The sequence below is a fragment of the Anabrus simplex genome, chromosome 12 (assembly GCF_040414725.1).
Source record: "Anabrus simplex isolate iqAnaSimp1 chromosome 12, ASM4041472v1, whole genome shotgun sequence".
Lineage (NCBI taxonomy): Eukaryota > Metazoa > Arthropoda > Insecta > Orthoptera > Tettigoniidae > Anabrus > Anabrus simplex.
In genome coordinates this window covers 54770313-54791131 of record NC_090276.1, presented here as the reverse complement: position 1 = coordinate 54791131, position 20819 = coordinate 54770313, and the positions used below count along the sequence as shown (strand labels likewise).

The following is a 20819-nucleotide window of genomic DNA, read 5'->3' as shown; positions in this document are numbered from 1 at the left end:
TCAAATAAGGAGATTACTTAAATACCAGTTTAATTCTCATTAGTTCTTCTGAGAAAATGTGTACAAAAATTACATAATCAGGAGATCTTACAAGAAGAAAACTGCTGGCATGGTGGTTTCCAGTTTAGTCCAGCTGAAACACAGAAATAAAACCATAAGATAATACAAGCACCAGCAAGACTTACAAAAACAAAAAGCCAGTGATATTTTGCAGGTCCCAACAAAAGATCATCGTAACTTTCATTTCTGAAAAGCGTTAGACTGAAGGTATGGCCAAGAGAAATAAAATTGATATACAGTAAACCTCGATAAATCAAATGTCTAGGAAAGATTTAAATAATGTAAAAACCTGCAAGACATTACACGATATAAAAATATAAAAGCTACCTCCATGGCTAATATGAGTTTTTTTGGAAAGAATGTTATTCTACTGTAGGCTACTTCTTAGTGTGTATTTTGATATGTATAACACCAGAAAATACTGTGTCCACAATACTGCTAGACTTTTCAAGATCAGTTCACATCATGGTAATAGCAGTTATTGTCTTTTTAGCTACTGGGGGTTCTGTTGATTTGTTCCTCTTTCTCCTCCCTGTTGCCAAGAATGCACTGTCCAATGGAAGAGGTACGAGCCATGCTTGTAAACAGGAAGGGAACAAACAAACTTCAAACTACAAACAAACAAAGTTCAAATTATAGGTCTTTGATTTATCGAGGTAGTACTGTATAAAGGACAGAATATCATGCAAAACTGTTATAGTTTAATGGGCTAAGCACGCTGTATTTACCAAAAAATGTACTTGAAAATATTGGAACCTTTTAATCCATATAACCAATAACTTCTCAGGAGATGTGTAATACAAATAGTACAGAAAATATAAGGATGAAGGTTACTAGTAATACATTTGGTCATTCACCAAGGACCAACCATTACATTTACAGAAAATGCTTATTGGTGCAACTCATGGGACAACATTGATTTTTTACTAGCATAATTTCAATAAATTTAAATGCTCTTATACTAATAGTACCTGTTATAAATAATAGAAATGAAACACTTGATTGTACAAATATGAATTAAACCATTTTCTTATAGCCGTTCCCTTATTTTTTTTTATCTGGATTTACCTCCATCTGTATTAATCTGAGCAAGTGAGGATGCCTGTCCTGATCAAGCTGAGGAATAAATAAATAAATTTGATACTACTGTCATCATCATCATCATCATCATGAATGTCCCACTCCAGTCGCCCCAATCCTTTATACTTCTGTACTCTTCCTTTCAGATGGTTTCTTTGTTTACCCTTTTCAGCAGGATCAGATTTTGAGGTAGGCCACATGTTCATAATTAACATTTTACTATTAATAACAATATCACCATCTCGAATAAACAAATTCCTGATATGGTACATTTCCTGTTCGCACTTTAATAGCACCTACGATTACTGTCCACTTAGAAAAACAAAAAACTCACAAAATAATAGAATGCTATTTTTTTAAACGGAATTTCTTAAAAGACTTTTAGTTATTTAATGTTTTAGTTAGTCCTAAGATCTACATTTTAGTCATTCCAAAACAAGAATTTATCGTATCTGCAGTACATAGACAAATCATATTGTCGTTGCCGGGACAAAACCTCCTATATGATAATATATTTGGAGATATACTGACCCGCAGCACGTACATTATGAAGAGCGAGAATGCCTTGACCATATTCATACAATATTGCACCTTACATGACAGAATCTTACCGGCCAAAGTTCTAAGCTAAAATATTTCACATAGGAGGTTTTGTCCCGGCAGCGACGATATACTGTACAATCTTAAACTGATAACCTGTTCGAAGTTAATTAAAGCACTCAGGAAATGTTCAGGCAATTCAAGTCTCAAGAGTGGTAGCATTCTCATTTCAAACAAATTATCTTCAACACGAATGCTTAGGAAGAAAGAAAAATATTCTTCTGTAGACCAAAAATAAATTTTCTCTCTCTGACATTCTGGTAGCATATTCTGCCATGTATTTAATTGAAAAGTAAAAAAATAACATCAATAACAAAAATAAAGCAAGGCTTGGACCGCTGGGTCAAGCAAGCGGACATTAATAGCATAAACAAATACTGTCTGATTCCTAGCTTGTGTTATTATATGTTAGTACATGTTATAAATAATAGAAATGCAATACTTGATTGTACAAATATGAGTAAAACAATTTACTTATACTCTTTCCCTAGGGCTGATGACCTTAGATGTTAGGCCCCTTTAAAACAACAAGCATCACAAGTCTTTCACTTTTAAAGTTTTTATCTGGATTTACCTCCATCTATATAAATTTTCTTGTATCTACAGTGCCTGGACAACGAATTAGGAATTTTTAATTTTGATTCAGTTTCAGGACTTTTTATCAACTTTTTACTCACTTAGGTTATTTGTTCGGGTGGAAATGAATGTGAGGCTCTTCTCTTGGTTTGAATGTGGTAATAACTCAATTCTCCACCCCTAGATGTCTTAGAGTTCCAAGTTTTCCCAGTAGATAGTGTAAGTGCTGCCATTGTGAAAGTGTGTCTAGTTTTGTGCCCCTTAGTTTTTTTCAGAATATTGATAAAGGTTGTTTTTTTTAACTTAATTAGGTGGGTTAGCTATTGTCAAAATTTTCCAAGTGAATATAATATTAATTTATTGTTATTCCTGAGATTAATAAGGAAAACATAACAATGGGTAAAAGAGGAGACCTGAGTCCAAGGAAGAAAAAGGAAATTGAGGTTATGTTGAAATGTTCAAACTTAAAATCATATCAAATTGCCAGAAAATGTAATGTTTCTCCACAAAGTGTTGGAAGAATTAAAAGAAAAGTGGACTTAGGTGAACCAGTTACACCAACAAAGCGGCAAAACTGTAGGGGACTGAGAAAGACCACGCCAACGCAGGAAAGAATGCTTAGGAATCTTGCTTTGTGTAACCGAAAGATTACTGTTAAGAACATTAGAGATGCCTTGAATGATGCAGGTTGTAATTTAAGCGCGAAGACAGTTCGTTGGCGACTTCACGAGTCCGGTTTACGATCGCGCCGTCCAACAAAAAAGCCAAAGTTAACACCAGCCATGATGAGAAAGCGCTTATCTTGGGCATTGAGGCATAAAGATTGGACTGCAAGTGATTGGTCAAAGGTAAGTTCATTTTTTCTATTGTTTTGTGAATTAATTCAGCCCTTTGACCACACTTTGTCGTCGGCTTTATCAAAATTTTATCAAATTTCAAAAAGAATTTGAGTCGCTGATTTTTTAATACTTTTTACTCCATACGTTTCCTTGTTGCAGGTTTGCTTCTCGGATGAGTCGACAGTAGAAATTATGCAAGATCGTCAGCAGCATGTGTGGAGATGACGTGGAGAGCAGTTGATGTCCGAGTGCATGAAGGAAACTGTTAAATACCCCGGTAAAATTATGGTATGGAGTGTGATATCTGTCCATGGCACTGGGCCATTGTATTTTGTTGAGGGTACTATGAGGAAGGAACAATACAAACATGTCCTGGATACTTGCCTAGTTCCTCAAATAAATGAGTGGTATCCAGAAAATGATGGAATTTTCATGCAGGATGGGGCACCCTGCCATACTTCAAAATTTGTCATGAATCATCTGCAGCAGGTAGGAATCAAAGTGTTGGACTGGCCAGGGAACAGCCCAGACCTGAACCCCATTGAAGGGATATGGAATATTATGAAAAATAAGGTCAGTAGTCCCATGTGCACTAATATTCCTGAATTAAAACAGCGTCTGCAACGAGTATGGCAACATGATGCGGCTATTAATGAAATGGTGGCACGGAGTATTGAAAGCATGCCAAGGCGTGTTATGGCTGTTATTAAAGCTAAAGGTGGTACTACCAAGTACTGACTGTCTCAAATGATGTGAAAATAAGTACATTAGTTATAAACTTATGAAACATGGTAAAAGCATTGTAAATATATTGTACAAATTGAAATAAAAGTTGTAAAATATAAGAATTTTTGGAAATTCCTAATTCGTTGTCCACTGACTGTATATGATAGCCTGTTGCATCAATTATAACTGAAGGGGACTTGACATTGTAAAATCCTGCATACATCCTCCTTTCCCCTTATCCAGCTCGTGGCAGGTCGGGTCATTTATGGCACTTCCTCTCTTCTTCCACCATTTTATCCCAGTCCAGTTTTCTTCTTTGCACTCCTCTTGATTGAATGAATCCATCCTCAAACTTCATCTCTGTCATCTGTTTTCATATTCGTTTCTCCTACATCCTCTTTACATTTCCAAACCATCTTACTTTACTACTATCAATTCTCTCATTAAAGTTTGCCATTCTGACCTCCTTTCACACATCTTTTTTCTCAATCTGTCTTTCCTTGTCTTTATCATACTTCTTGGGTATTTTCTTTTGCTGGCTTGAATTCTACTCCCCTCCCTACCTGTCACTGACAGTGTCTCAGCCACAGACAAACAATCAAAACAGTCAGCGGTATCCGCTGTCGCACTCAACGTGTCCCTATCCTCATATCTTTAATAATAGGGTGCTACTCAAATTAATGACAGCATTCAAACATTTTCAACCATAAATGTTAAAAAGCAAACAAGCTCTTAGTTTTAAATGAATGTATATATAAAGATCATAGCCAGGGAACATTCCATTTTATGTGAAATCCAAACCAGACGTGACTTGTCAGTTTATGATCTCCACAATAATTACAATACTGCATACAATAATTATTCAAACCAATTTTCTGCCGAACATACCTTTTTAAACCCAATATCATGGGCATACTCTCGGAAACACTGCCGGCAGAGGTTGAGACCATACTTTCGGATCAGACCATGGCCGTTGGCACAAGCTCGGCTGCAAAATGAAAAATCAATAATTAATGGTATAATTCATTGAATCTGGATCACACACTGCTCTATTTCAAGAAACTGAATTTCAAACGAAAGGGGAAAAAATCACTTAATGGCAAGAAAACAGGTCAAAGTTTTGCTACATGGTATCCAGGCCAACAGTACTACTAATGGCAACATATTGATGAATTATACTTTTAATAGGCCTAGTTCTTTCAAAGGTCCAAGGAAGAGATTTATTTTGAAAGCCGATGATCACTTTCTTAAATTTGATTTTTTCTGATGTTCTTATTTTATATTCCAACGACTCTTATGGTTTCTGGAGATGCAAAAGTTTTGCCTAAAAGTTCTCTTGTGTGCAGTAAATCCAATGACATGAGCTCGGCGTATTTGACACTTTCAAATACCACCAAACCGAGGTGGAATCGAACCAGCCAACTTGAGATTGGAAAGCCCACTATCTACAGTTTGACTGGGTTGCCATATATCCTGACTTTGGCAGAATTTTCCAATATTCACAAGATTTGTGACACAGAGTTCTCCACTTCCGGATTAAAGAAAAATATTTCCCAAATAAAAATGAACATTCAGCAGTTTTAATTTAGTGCAACGTAATTAAAGCTACTTTGATGGAATAATCAATTCGACAAATCTCCTGGTCTATGTACGAGTAACTGATCACACACAGATTAATCTATAGTTGAATGACTATTTGAAAATACAGAAATTCAAAAATTCATTTACTAAAAGAGTTTGCTACTTGCTGAGACTTCAAGTCTGCGTCGGTGTGTTGGTTTCATTTAAGCATGCTTATACAACGTTCAAGAGGTCTGAGTGTGATACGTACTAATAATCCTTCACCTAAGAGAAATCATTATGTCCATATTTAAATACGTGGTATAACTGGTGTGTGCGTGTCATATTACTGTATGCGCACTTTCTAGTGATAGATTTTTGTACTCCGTGAGGAGTAAGAAGGGAGCACTGCCGGTTCCGGTAAATACTGCCAACTGAATGGAAATGAAATCTGAATTGAATCGATAATATGATCGATCGATATGAATTTTCTAAACCTTTATCATCTTAACGCCAACAACTGTGTCACATGCACAATATATAATACTATATACTATTTCCCAATGCGAAACGTGTTCTTAGCATGAATTCTATAGTTTGGCTTTGCTGTGTAAACAACAACAGTATGAGTACGTAAAGCGTACGCCAGATGTCGCACAGCGATAAGCGATTCTTAGTTTGTGTTTCATAGGTTGCCAATACCAATCTCGAAGATAACCGAAGTCGACTGATTCAGCACTATATAGAGTGTAAATCTATCACTAAAAAGTGTGCAGATAGTACCACTTATGCTAGTGATGTGTTGCGAGATAGAGTTTGTAACAGGACAGAGTGTCAATGATTTGAAGAAACTATCTTGGTGCAAAACATGTCTCTAATAAAGTAAACACTAAAAAAAAAATTGCTTTTCATTTTGTTGTAGAGCTTTGGAACTTTTTTTTTTTAACTGCAGCTGAACTTGCTTTAGTTTACCACACAATAGGCATTACAGTATAGGCTAATTTAATTTTGATAAAATTTAGCATCTTCCATAATACAACCAACCATCTTCTAGTTCAAGTATTACTGATATGTTCTGTTGTTAATGACATCCTCCAGTGTTCTTTCTCAATCTGCAATGTCCATCTAGTGGGTTCTTGGTCTTCCCACCATCCCTTTTCCTGCCACACGTCTCTCCAAATCAAGCTGTCCTTAAAAATGTATTTGTTGCAATAACGAGTTTGTTTCGGTAACCAGCGGTATGTCATAACTAGACCTGGGATTTTAAGGCAAATGCCCATTTCGTTCCTTACGAAATAACATGAATTTTTAAAAATATGTTGACGTTTCATGATAAATCCCTTACATTAATAGAGTTTTATAGTGCCCTAAAATGCCTATTTGGACCGTTAGAGCCTATTTTACTATTTTTGTGCCTAAAATGACTATTTTCTACATTTAAAATAAAATTCAACTTCTTTAATTTTTACAATCACACACTGGATATCCCTGGAACGAGCAGAACAGCAGAGGGTGGATTTTTCACAGAAATGTGCTCTTCCCAGACAACTGTCATCAAAGGAATGCTGAGTGAAGGGTGGAGGTGGAGGATTAGCTCAGAAGAACAACGAGCAGGTAGTACAGGACGTACTGTGTCGAGTGACGGGGTGAGGGGGAGGATTATCCAGGAAGAACGAGGAGCAGGTAGTAAGAAGGGACATACTGTGTCAAATCGCCAGTGAAAGAACATCTGTTTAAGTGAATAGTTCATCATGCCTAAAACGAAATCTAAGAGTGCGCTTATACAACAATGGCTTGTACAATTTCCAGGGATGACTTTTGATGGCAAGATTATTTTCTGCCAGTAATGCAATAAACAGGTATGTGGATATATCTTAAATTTCATATTAATCTAAAACTAAGGTTTTGATATTGGCTCCTCTAATTAATTGTAGGGACCTAGTCCAAGCGACCTGGGTTCGATTTCCAGTACCGGCAGTAATTTAAAGTCTATGAGGTCTGGAACGCTGTTGACCCAGCATCGTGAGGACAATTGAGGAGCTACAGTGGGCAGGAGTCACGGAGGCAAGGCAATACGGCTGAGGGATATATCGTGCTGACTACACACTACCCAATATCTGCAGGCCATTAGCTGGGCAGCAACCGTTATTGAAACCAAGCACCACATCCCATCAACATCTACATTAAAGAAAAACTACTTAGATATGTGTTACAATGAGGCCATTTTGTCAGTCAGGGAGGATATTGGGGAGTCTTGCATATTGTTGTGTGTGGACGAAAACACCGACTGTGGGCAGGTACATTGCTAACCTTATAGTAGGAAAAGTGGAACCCAATCTGGCATCTACCGCTCACCTTCTTTGCTCTAAACAGCTTGAGAAAGTCAATAGTCAAAGCAATGCATATTTCATCATAAAGGGGTTGCAATTGTTGTATCCTGGGAGTGTTGATGATTCTGAAGTCCTTCTCCTTGTCTCCGATGCTGCTTCCTACATGATTGCCACTGCACCTCTCCTCAAAACTTTCTATCCTTCTTTAATTCATGTTACTTGCATGGCCCATGCCTTGCATAGACTCGCAGAAATAGTTAGGGCCGAGTTTCCTGCAGTAAATACTCTCATTTCAACAATGAAGAAAGTGTTCTGTAAGGCTCCATCAAGAATAGCCATCTTTCGAGAGAAACTCCCCTCTATTCCCCTTCCATCACAGCCAATCATCACCTGTTGGGGTTCCTGGATGGAAACTGCCCTGTATTATGCAGAACATCTTGAGGAAATCATGACTGTGATAGACAATTTGCCTTTAACGACATCTGCATGTGTGTTGTCTGTCAAAGAGCTGTTAAATGATTGTTCCAGTGTTCAGAGAGACATTGCGTATATTCAGGCAAATGTTTCATTTCTTCCAGTCATCATTACAAAAATGGAGGAAAAAGGAAACAGTCTCAAACAGCAATTTTCTGTAATTGAGGAAGCTGAGAATAACATACAAAGTGCTAGGGGCAAGGTAGGGGATAAAATAAGAGACAAGTATAGTCCGCACACTTTATGTTGGTGCATTTGTGTACGGGGGTGAGGAGTAAGGAGGGAGGTGTCCCGGTATCGATAGTGCTACCAACCGAAGGAAAATGAAATCTGAATTGAATCGAGAATATGATCGATCGATACGAAGTTTCTAAACCGTTATCATTTTAAGCCAACAACTATGTCACATACACATTATATAACATTATAAAACATTTCTCGATGCGAATCTCGTTCCTAGCATGAATTCTATACTTTGGCTTTGTTGTGTAAACAACAACAGTACTAGTACGTAAAGTGTACGCCAGATGTCGCACAACGATGCTTAAGCGATTCATAGTTTGTGTTTCAAAGGTTGCCAGTACGAATCTCGAAGATCGCCGAGGTCGACCGATTCAACACTAGGGTGTAAATGCACCAACATAAAGTGTGCGGATAATAGTCTAGTGTACTGCAGAAGAACCCAGGTTATTCAGTGCTGAAAAGGGTACATCAGGTAATGGATGGGGAAAAGGTAGACTTACTAAGTGAAATTTAATTGAAAAATGTAGGTAAATTTTCCTGTGCCCCTCCAACATCTGTGAGTGTGGAGCACTCTTTTTCTGCTTTCAGAATGATTTTAACAGACAAAAGACACAGCCTGACTGTGGAAAATTTGGAGAAGATTATTGTTATATACTGTAAAGCAAACTACGAATGAAAGTACAGTAGGAATGTTCCTTACAAATAATAAACACATACTCCATTCGTGTTTACACAGTTATTGGATGCCTACAGTGCTGTAATTGTGTACAGTGATTTTAGTATTAAGGTTTTAGATCAGTACTGATAATTATATATTATATAATCCATAACTTTTTAATATTGTTTTGATAAAAATGTCTTTTTTATTCTGTCTTAATTTTGCAGTTATTTCGGTTAAGAATAGGGATACCACGTTTGTTAAAGTAAAAAAGGATCATGTTACAGTTTAAGTGTATATTGTAATATTTTAAAGTCTATTTCCTGCCTATCCACACATTTTTAAAACATATTTTAAGTGCCTATTTTCTCTTTTAAAAGACTACTTACTTGTTTTAAAAGCCTATTTTAGGAGCCTAAAACTAATTTTTATAGAGCCTAAAATCCCAGGTCTAGTCATAACAAACAAATATTTTGTCCTTATTTGGAAAAAGACAAAAGATTTCCAACAAAATGGAAAGCAGTGATTGTCGTGGTGCATCAAATGTAAATGTGCAATGTAGCATTCCTTGTGTTAGTGTTTCCAATAAAGAGAGAGCACAAATCAAAGAATTATATCCAGCTGAAAGTACTCAACCAGTAACACAGCTACGCCTAACAAAGGGCGAAAGAAATACTAGGCCTACACAAGTGCAAAAGACTTTTTTCAAGAAATTCAATTGGCTTGAATGTACATATTCAAAACCTGTTTCTCAAGAAATCGTGCCAGCACCGTTATATGCAGTAAATCAGGTAAGAAAAGTGGACCTGTAGATTTTTGTGGTGGGTCTTTATTTGCATCCTTGCGTTATTCTACCATTTTACCATAAATTTTCTCCATACATGACAAATTTTCAATATATATATGCTGGATTTTAGTATTAATATATATATATAAAAATATATATTAAAAAAATCCTCAGAGTCCATGAATAGCTTTAAAATACACTCAAAATTGAACAAACTAGAGTATCCAAATGCCAAGCATAGACAGACAACTGTATGTAGGCACAACTATGTTCTATAAATTGGGTAGATTTACAGAAAATCAATGATCAGAAACTTAAGTGACACTAATTACACAAACACGAAACCATAAACAAAAAACAAATCCTAGTTATCTGAAGACTACAATACAAGGCACGTTGTGGGAAATAGTAGAAACAGACTAAAGAATGACAACAGGAGTTAGGAATGTCATGGAGGCCCATTTCTTGGAGACTCCAATGCTTATAACTCTTTTGTAGTAAAGGGAATAGTATCTTACAAGATTGCCATTCAAGCTATTAAGGAGTGCCTCTTGGCGACAATCCAGTGGCCTCAATTATCAGAGGCGCATAGTAAATACCCACTGCAGCAAGGACGAGTTCAAACCCACCATTTCCTCGTCACACAACCTGCACAAAGGAGCCATTTACACTGAACTACAAGCAAAACTACAAGCAGATGCTCTGAAAGATCCTTTCTTAGGCTTAAAGAACAGAACTACCATCCACACCGCACAATTTGCAATAACTGTCTGGGAAATCCACTTCTCCGACATTTTAAATAAGGAAAATTTAGAAACGGCCTTGGTTCTTCAGAAAATAAACGATCCAGACTCCTCATGCCTTGAAAGAAGTTAAATTGAATATGCAATACTAAATACGAAGAATAAGAAAGCAGCAGGCCCTGACGGTGAGTTCAACGAAAGCTTAAGCCACAAGAAATTTTGTTACCTATATGGACTTCATTATTTAATGTCTGTTTCACAAAAGGAATCAAGGAGTTGGAGAGAAACAATTAACAAAACTTTATATAAAAGAAAAGGGGATCAAGAAGACCAAAATTCGTACAGAGGCATTGATATGTTAGAAGGAAATCATCTGACACACATTCTGGCAAATATCTTTCAGAATAATACAGTCACTGTAAGATACAATTTTCAATCTTCATGGCCTATCATCCACACAACGGGTGCTCTACAGGGTAACCCAATTAGTCCCTCTATCAATACTTGCTCCCTTGAGATAAGACTGACAGCGCAAGACATCTGTCGTTTGTTTAGACGCTCGTGCGAAACGACTGACATTTGTTTACTCCTTGTGGTCTTCTTGGGAGGGATGCTGTCATGCGGTGCACAATGCTGCCAACCCCTCTACTTATGAACTAAAGGGTGGTGCTTGAGGAATAGGTGGTGATTATTGTTATACCATTGGTCTGGACTGATTCTTGCCGGTGCAGACTGTTAGGATAGGAACTGGACAAGACCAGCGACATAGGGATAAACAAAGGGAGTGTGGGGGCGTAAGCCCGCAGGTCAGAGCCGCGAAGCATCATTAGGCCTCTAGTTTCCTGTGGAAACACCCTTGGTCTGGACAGGTTAGGATAAGGCCTAGACAAGATGATTGGTTGTCATAAAACGTCCGGATGCACAAATTTCTGAAGGCTGCAGCAACGCTGTACCCACCTCAACATTACGGTAAGTTTCATATAACATTATTGCTGTTCTGTATCGTACATTGTTTCCTTAACATGTTACATTTACTTGTGCTTTTATTGTGCCGGGATTGGTAACTGAACACTATTATCATAACTGACAGGAATGAGATCACGTGCCACTTTATGTTGGCCAATAGCAATGCAAGTAGCTACTTCAGCTATGAGAATGACGTGTAATGCTCTTCATTAGGTTATAAAAGTAAATGTACTTCTGAGGAGGGGATGGTGGGTTCCTGGACATCACACTGAACACATCTCTCCAAGATGCATTCCAAGTAAGATTTCATTAATTTCCATTTACTTATAACGTTAGAAAAATCTTGTCTCAGAGAGTTAAATTTTACCATCCCTCTTATTTAAACTGATTATTTCAAACGTTGTGGAAATACTGAATGGATTCGAAGGGGAAATCCTTCTACATACCTAGCAGATGACATGGCCCTTGGGTATTTGAACTTAGAAGACTTACATAAATACTGGGATGTAAAGGTATTTTGGATAAAAAGAAAATTCCAGCAAAACATGGGCAAAAGTTCAGTATCACAATTTTCGGCACGATTGCACTGTCATTTGTTTATCACTCGCGAAGGGCGTGACTGTGCAGTGGACAGGGCTACCAACTGTTCATCTAAAGAACTAGTTCTAGTGCAGGAGCGCTACTTTTGAATTTACAGTCATTGGTCTGGATACATTAGGGTAGGTTTGTAAGCAAGCCATTGGTCTGGATTGGTTAGGGTAGGTTAGTGACAAAGCCACTGACCTGGACCAAGCAAAGGGGGTCAGAAGCCACGAGGCTGCCCTAGGCCTCTAGTATCCCGCATGACACTTCCATTGGTCTGGATACATTAGGATAGGTTAGTGACAAAGCCATTGGTCTGGATTGGTTAGAGTAGGTTTAGTGACAAAGCCATTAGTCTGGATCACGCAAAGGGGGTGTGGGTGCATAAGCCCCCAGGTTAGAAGCCGCGAAGGCCTCTAGTATCCCGCGCGTCACCTCCAATGGTCTGGATACGTTAGGGTAGGTTAATGAAAAAGCCATTGGTATGGATTTGTTGTGCAGTTATGTATTTATTGTGAGCAGGTTGGTAACAATTCATTTTACTTCATTGCTGGGAGTGATTCCATATCCCATTGTCTCTCACCCAATGGAAATGCTGGTACGTAGTTAGGCGATGGACAATGGCGTGGGATAAATTGCATTAGGTTATAAAAGTAAAATTACTTCTGGGGGACAGTGGGTGTGTTCTTGGCTGTCACAGTGAACACCTCTGATCTACAAGGTATTCCATTTTTAGGACGGCTGGCAGAGTTGTCACCACAGACACCAACTGACCAATGAAAAAGAACCTCTAAAAGTCGTTAACAATTCAACTATCCTGGTGTAACTTTGCACACCACTGGAAGTAGCACCACAAAACATTTAATAAGGAGGGCGACAGCAGCAGTAATATGAGGCTATCAATTGACAGCTAAGAAGTTCAACAAAATTACAATTCACTTGGCCCTGTATCACCAGAAACCTGAAAGTAACTGAAAAAACAAAGGCAACTTTTCTGAAAAAGATTTTGTTTTTGTCGCAGTACACCTCATACATATTAACCGATATACTGCCCAGGGAATCCTTTTATTTAAGAGGAAGTAAGTCTACAGATGTGCCTACCATCCAGAGGCGCCTACTGAAGCTTGCTACCAAAGCTACAAGCAGAGAATTATATGCAATTATAATTACTGTATATGCAACAGAACCCATGGCATCTTGAGACTGCAAAGCGGCAAACTAACATCTCCGACATGCGGTAACTTGTTTCTCAGTGCAAGGCTTTCACTTTTGTCTGTGTAAAATCAAAGCCTTCCCTGGGCCAGCGTTCGACTGCATCTGTGAACTATGTGGAAAGAAATGTGAAATCCCACACAGGGTTGTGTAATAGGAGACAGGGGTCTCTTCATGACATGTAGTGAATAGGCTAAGCTTTTTATTTTCACCGTAACTGTTTTGAATCAATGGTTATTAGCTGCAAACCTATTATAGACATAAGCAATCGCTACATTCCTACAGATGATCATCTACTTAGGATATTAGCTCAAATGACTGAGACACGTGAAACATGCAATCTACGAACGCCACATGGTCACAGCCTTTAAGTTCGAATCATACTTCCTGTAAAACTTATTTCATCAAAGTAAACGTTAATTCACACTTACCAAGATCTTGATCCTTGGCCATATTTTCTAGGATGTGAGTACCAGATATTTTGGAAACCCATTTCGATTGAAAACTCCGAAACTCAACCACAACCAACAACTTCACGATACGAGCACACAGAGAAGTTTAAGACATGGAGTAATCGACGAGGCACAGGGCCAAAGAGTCTTGTCTTGTCTTGCGGATATTTATTTGGGAACCAATATATTCTTTCCCAGTCACGAGTCCAATGAAATATTTCACTTAAGATAGATGAACAGAAAGAAGCACTATTATATCGTGTATATGTAGGTTCATGAAAGTATTAACTATCTGCACTGGTCAAATACACAGATAAACTATTAATCTTGGGCGATAGAAACGTGTTGCACTGTACAAGATTAGAGAGTAATAAAAACTCCTGGTGCGAGATCCACTCAACCGGAACATATAGAAATGCCACTTCACAAACATGTCGAAAAAAAACCCACTGAAAATCTAGATCGTAATTACAATTTGATGTGAGTGTTATCAAGGTATTCGTTTAAGATAGCAATGATCATAGGCAAAGGTTGATACAACAAAGCTGAAAGTCGTGTAGGGAAAGGTACGTGGACATTAATTCATTTCTGCATTAAAATGGCCTGTTGGCGTGCATATTGGGGGCAATGAAAAAATAAATGGTCACTATCTCCCTGAGGTTCTCCACAGGAACAAGTTGGGTCGTTCGTAATATGAAATCGACATAAATATACCGGGGTTAAGGCATGATTAAAACGTAGTCTGATGATGTTAGTAATGTGACGTCGTGAATACTTACCATTTTCAAACCACGGAAGTGTGGGAATACTCGGTTGTATTTGATAGTAATAGTGGCCTTTCGTACTAGCTGATAAACGCCATTTTGTGCACCATATGTGTTTAGCTTCATTTTTGATATATGGAAAGAAGTCAGAAAACGGGATTTTGATTTGTAATAAGTTCGCGGTATCTGCGCTGGCTTATTTTGCTGCTATATCGGCCATCTCGTTGCCTACGTGCCGGTTATGCCCTTTAATCCATATTAACGTTATAACAAAACCGGATGTTTCGAGTTGAAAAATAAGGTGTTTAACTTCGTAGACATATGTATTTTGACTATGGGCGAAGGATTTAAGAGCTTGTAATAAACTTTGAGAATCGCTGAATATATTTATTTTTTTGGATTGCAACTGTTGGACATATAAGAGAGCTTGATATATGGCACATAATTCTGCTGTAAAGATAGTTAAATTATTAGGTAACGGATATTTAAAGCTAGTTTGTGTTTGTGGATCATAAAATGCTGCTCCGACTCCAGTAGTCGATTTTGACCCATCGGTAAAAAGGTGATAATCTGGTGAGGTTATTGAACTTTTCAATTTCTTAAGAGCGTATAATTTGGGATGAGGTGAATACATTGATTGTTTTAATGAATCAGAAGGGGCAATGATAATGGAAGGACGGAATGTTTGAATATCATAGTCATATGAATACAAATTTACGAGTGGTGTGCGAAGTATAGTCTCAGTAAGATGGTGGAGTTCAGCATACGCCATATATATGGCGGGGTACTGATGATGAGGTGGAGGACGCTGTTGATAATATTCATATAATAATTTTAATTTAGGGACAATAAGGGAGTTCGATCTGCTAATATGTTTAAGTAGGATTTTTTTCAAATTTTTATCCTGCGAATATACAGTGGTTCTTCTGTAGTTTCTACTAGTAAAGCGTTAGTTGGTGTTGTTCGGAGGGCACCCACACTGATACGTAGTGCTGAAAATTGCAGACGATCCAAAGCTAGTAAACTGTGTTTAGCGGTTAAATCAATAATATGGGCGCTATAATCAAGTATGGAACGAATGGTTGCAAGATATAGTTGTAATGCTGACAAGGGGTCACCACCCCATGCACGTTTCGTTACCGTTCGTAAGATAGTAATATAACGATCAGATTTCCGAATTAAATACTGTATTTGAGGTTGCCATGTAAGTCTTTGGTCGATATATATGCCTAAATATAAGTGTTGTGGGACAAAGGGGATGCTATAGGTATCAAAGTTAATAGGGCTTTTATCAAAGGTTCGTTTATTTGTAAAGATCATCGCTGCACATTTAGCGATTGAAAGTGAAAGACCATGGGTTGTTAGCCACCGAAGGACTAAACCTAAAACGCGAGATATTGTGGCTCTACAATGGTCAATGTTGGAGTGAGAACAATAAATAACATAATCATCCGCGTAAGCGAGAATTCGAGCGTGTGGAGTCACAATAGATTCGAGATCTTTCATATAAAGGGCAAACAAAATTCCACTTAGTTTCGAACCCTGTGGTAATCCTTGTGATGTATAGCGGCTTTCGATTGTGTGTTGAGTTGATTTAATGGTTAACCGGCGATTGGTAAATAGTTGATTTAAAATAGAAAGGAATTTGATGGGAAATCCAGAAATAAATAATTTCTCCCAGAGAATATGTAATAACACAGCATCATAGGCACCTTTAATATCCAAAAAGACTGCCACGGTAGATTGTTTCCACCATTTTGCCAATAAGATGTCGAGTAGGAATATAATAATAGGTTCCTGTGTACTATTACCACGTCTAAAAGCGAACTGATACTTAGGTAACAGCGAGTGATATTCCAATAACCACGCTATTCGTTTCATGAGGATTTTACAGAAGACTTTCCGTATACATGATCCCAAAACTATGCCACGAAAATTTTCAGGTTCGGTAGGTCGTTTTGTTGGTTTCAAAATAGGAGTTATGAAAAAATCGTTCCATGTTGTTGGTACGTGTAATGTCTCAAGAATACTATTATAATATTGTAGTAAATAAATTTGGGCGTGAGGGGGTAGGGCCCTGAGCATGAGATAAGTAAATGCATCAGGTCCTGGGGACGAGCTATTAACGGTACATAATACAGATTGTAGTTCGTTATATGTAATTGACTTTAATAACGAAGTAAAAGAACGAGAATTGTCCTGTGAGGTGGGTAGAAATGGCGGATTTACTGATACTGGGGCGAGGGTGAATAAAAAGTCTTCTAAAACTTATCGCGGATAGGAAGAATAAGTTTGGCATTGGAATGTTCGCGTTATCATGCGGATCACGTTCCAGAATTTCGCTGCTGGTAATTGAGGAGTTAATGTAAAAATAAAGGCCTGCCAAGCTTTTCGTTTTTTAGCATTAAAGACAAGCTTTGTTTTTGCAATATGATTTCGCAATTGGAAATAATGCTGCTGAGTTATTGATTGGCGGTATTGTTTAAATAATTGTTTTCGCTGGTGAATGAGATCATGACATTCTCTATCCCACCATTTTATTTCATATTCCTGTGGGTGGGTCGTCACCTTAAGCGGTCGACACGGATGAAACATATTTAAATATTGGGTTAAATAAGGGAATAAGGTTGGAAAGGTAATAGGTGACTCGTGTTCCTGCTGCAAGATATGATAGAGATATGATTGATAGTTTGAAATATTGAAATTTTTATAAGATCGGACATTACTTATACATGAAGGTGTCTTAAACTGGGAAATTATTGGGCGATTACCATATGTTATGATGATGAGGAAGTGATCACTGGTGTAGGTATCAGATAATGTGTGCCAGGTGGTGACAGGGACCATGGTTAGACGACATAATGTAAGGTCTACGGCACTTCGTGGAGATCCAGGAGGAGTTAAACGGGTCGGGGAACCATCGTTTAAAATAAACAGATTCTGATGATTTGAGGTAGCAAATAAATTGGAGCCTTTTATTGTATCTATGATACACCCCCATTCAGTGTGATGGCAGTTGAAATCACCAAGATGAAAAGGTGTTGGAATGTTGTAAATTGTTGGAAAAATTGCGTCCACTGATTCTGAGTAATGCAAATGTGGGGGGGGGGGGGCAATAGATATTTATAAAAACAAGTATTATGGTGTACTATTCCTACTGCATAAGTGTGTGGGATGAAATATTGCAAAGGTAATTGTGTTCAGGGTAATGAAGTTTGTACACATGTGGCGACTCCATCAAAACCGTTACCATCGTATCGGAATACGTGATAACCTCTTAATCTGAAAATGAAATGTGGTTGAAACCACGTTTCTTGTAAGCAAATGATATTAGCTTGCGTTTCGTTTATTAATATTTGTAACTCATGTCGTTTAGAGGTGGCACTTCGACAATTCCATTGGAGTAATGTAATCATGCAAGAATGTTCATGATAGAATCTCGTAGTTTATATAATGCATGGTGAATCTGAGGCTCGTGGCTCATATTTTTGGATTAACATTACCAGCAATTGCTGGATTTCTTGTTGAAGTCGTTCCTTGCTAGGAGGATAGCTTATGTCATGGGGGGCTGCGGAAGGTTGCTGCCCATTTGATGGTGACGAATTTGATGGGTATGATAAATGCAGAGGTTGTTGCATGGCACTCGTTGACAGGAATGAATTTACTGGAACCGAAGTTTCATTTCGCAGGATGGCCATGTATCCTTGTCTATCAAAGCCGGGCTCGGGTGTGGGAGGGGGAGTTTGCATGATGACTTGAGTAAACTTACGTTTACGAGGGTTTGGTGTCGGAGGAGATGGGAGATTCGATGGTAGAGGAGGGAACTGATGTTCTTGTTGTTCGGAATGGTAAATTCGAAGGGCAATTCGAGCTTTAGCTTCAGGAAAAGACAGGTATTCAGTACTCATTAATCTTTTAATGTTAACTTGATACTTGTGTTCAGGACAAGTTGAGGAACCCGTAACATGATTTTTCTCACAGTAGGCGCAATGCGTGAATTGCTTAGTACAAGCCTGGGTTTCATGCTGCTGCGAACATTTCCCACAACGTGCGTTTTTTGGCTTGACATTGCCGAATTGTATGCCCATAGTGCTGGCATTTGCGACAGCGAATAGGTGAAAAGATGTAAGGTTCAACTGCCATATACACCTTATATAAGGCTACATGGGATGGGAGCGTTTGAGCCCTGAAAACTATTTTTATAGAACCTGTAGGAAGGTATTGGGCTTCTCCATCTAGAATTCCACGACGATTAAGACGTTGCGCGCTTTTAACGGGTGCCTCAGATTCCAGATACTGTAAGATTTCATCATTCGATAGACCTTTTTCAACTCCACGAATAATTCCGACTCGTAACACTTGTGAAGATGGAATATAAGCTTTAATTTTTAGGGTTTCAAGAATAGGGTTACTCAAAAAGGCATTGGCTTGAGAAGCCGTATGGAGAGTGACTTGTAGTCTATTGCGTCCCTTACGTTGGATAGATTTGACGTTGAGCTTAGTTTCATAGAATCGGCGACCAAGTGCCATAGGGTGTAAACTGCCTATGTTTTGGTCGTTAATAGATTCAACGAATACAAAGAAGGGTCCATGATGAAAACGATTATAATATTCCGGGGGAGAAGCTACGGGGGACACCTCGGATTGATTGTTAAGTTGTTCTGGATTAGAACGGTCTGCCACTTCCGTACTACGCCTCTGTACATTAGTCTCAGATGACTGAGAACCTTGCTGTTGTGTCGTATTACTAGGTAAATCAGTTATGGATTCCTCATCCATGGGTACGACAATCTCACGTTCCACTCTTAGATTATGCCCAGCCACTTTCAACGTTCCGCCACTGTCGGTCTCCATAACTTCTCACTCCTTCACCACACTTAAGCAAAACACAATTGATTACCACTACCGCGCACCACTGACTCGCACAACTAAGGTAGTGTACCGTACAGCGATCACTGGGTGACTGACAGGGCCAAAGAGGATAGCTTCCTTGGCGAGGCAGACATACGCCAATCAAAGATGTTCAAGCATACACACCGGAAGCAATTGTGAATAATAATAGCAAATGGAGTGGAGCAAGGATATTACTCTGGACTTAATTAATGATATAATAGAAATACCTTGTTTGTGGGATGTCTCATCAAAGGAATACAGAGATAAAGCGAAGACAGCTGACAGTTTCCAGGAACTCGAAATAATCTATAATTGTTCCCGCGAGTGCCTCAAAGAAGAACCTGCGTCTCTCCGCTCCCAGTACAGTCGAGAAATGTAAAAAGTTCAGAAAAGTCGGAAGTCGGGGGCGAGAGTGGACGAAGTTAATACTAAGTATAACAAGAATTTGAAGTCTTCAAAGTGGTTTGCTTTTGAAGCAATGAGCAGGATGAGGGGAGGAAATCTGCCTAATAAAACTGAACTTCTAAATCATAACAGGAAGCAACAGTGGCAATAACAAAGGCCAAATCCTCTTCATCTTTCTTCTTTTTGGTAGTGGCTTTTCGTTGTTGTTAAATGTTAATCAATGGAGACCGGCCTTTATTGTTGGAATTAGTTCTCTGTTACTAAATCTAAGGAATTTTTGAATCCTTCAGTATTCCAAAATACTGTCTTTAATAAATCTGGTGTGCAACTTATATTAATTTTCACGGTATCATCTTTTGCATTTTAGTGGACCTTCTTATTTTTGTTTGCAATGGTTTTATCTTCACATGCAAGTTTCAATGTTGGTTCCCTGAGATGGCATGTTTTACTGTTTATGTATCGACGTTGGAAACAAAATGGCCTCACAATCACTCCGTTGGGCCAAAATTTTGTGTCATCTGTTGTCTGTCGTTGCTTATATGGGAACCCTATTTTGAATACCGGTACTGTTTAATGAGTTTTTCAAGGAATAACACTAAGTTTGGGTTGGGAAAATTTGGAAAAAAGGAGACAAGCTGCTCGACTAAGTGGTATGTTCCGAGCTGTCAGTGGAGAGATGGCATGGAATGACATTTGTAGACGAATAAGTTTGAGAGGTGTTTTTAAAGGTGGGAAAGATCATAATATGACGATGAAGTTGGAATTCAAATGAAACTCAGGCAAATATTCGTTTATAGGTAGGGGATTTATGGGTTGGAATAATTTACCAATCTATGCCTTTGCTGACAGGACCTAGTGTTTACAGTGCA

At 38.3% G+C, this 20819-nt stretch overlaps 1 protein-coding gene across 1 annotated transcript; it reads right to left on the bottom strand.

Annotated features, from left to right (window-relative positions):
- Positions 1–13: 13 nt before the first annotated feature.
- RpS29 (ribosomal protein S29) lies at positions 14–14018 on the bottom strand. The gene is made up of 3 exons (XM_067156045.1): positions 13868–14018; positions 4770–4869; positions 14–133 (listed from the first exon to the last, which is right to left on the bottom strand). Exons 1-3 carry the CDS (start codon positions 13927–13929, stop codon positions 125–127), a joined length of 171 nt encoding a protein of 56 aa, XP_067012146.1. The 5' UTR covers positions 13930–14018; the 3' UTR covers positions 14–124.
- Between the last annotated feature and the right edge of the window lie 6801 nt (positions 14019–20819).

Coding starts and splice junctions, on each gene's coding strand:
- RpS29 (XM_067156045.1), bottom strand. CDS start 13,929: ATGGGTTTCCAAAATATCTGGTACTCACATCCTAGAAAATATGGCCAA. Junction 4,870..13,867: donor GGCCAAGGATCAAGATCTTG/GTAAGTGTGAAT, acceptor TTCATTTTGCAG/CCGAGCTTGTGCCAACGGCC.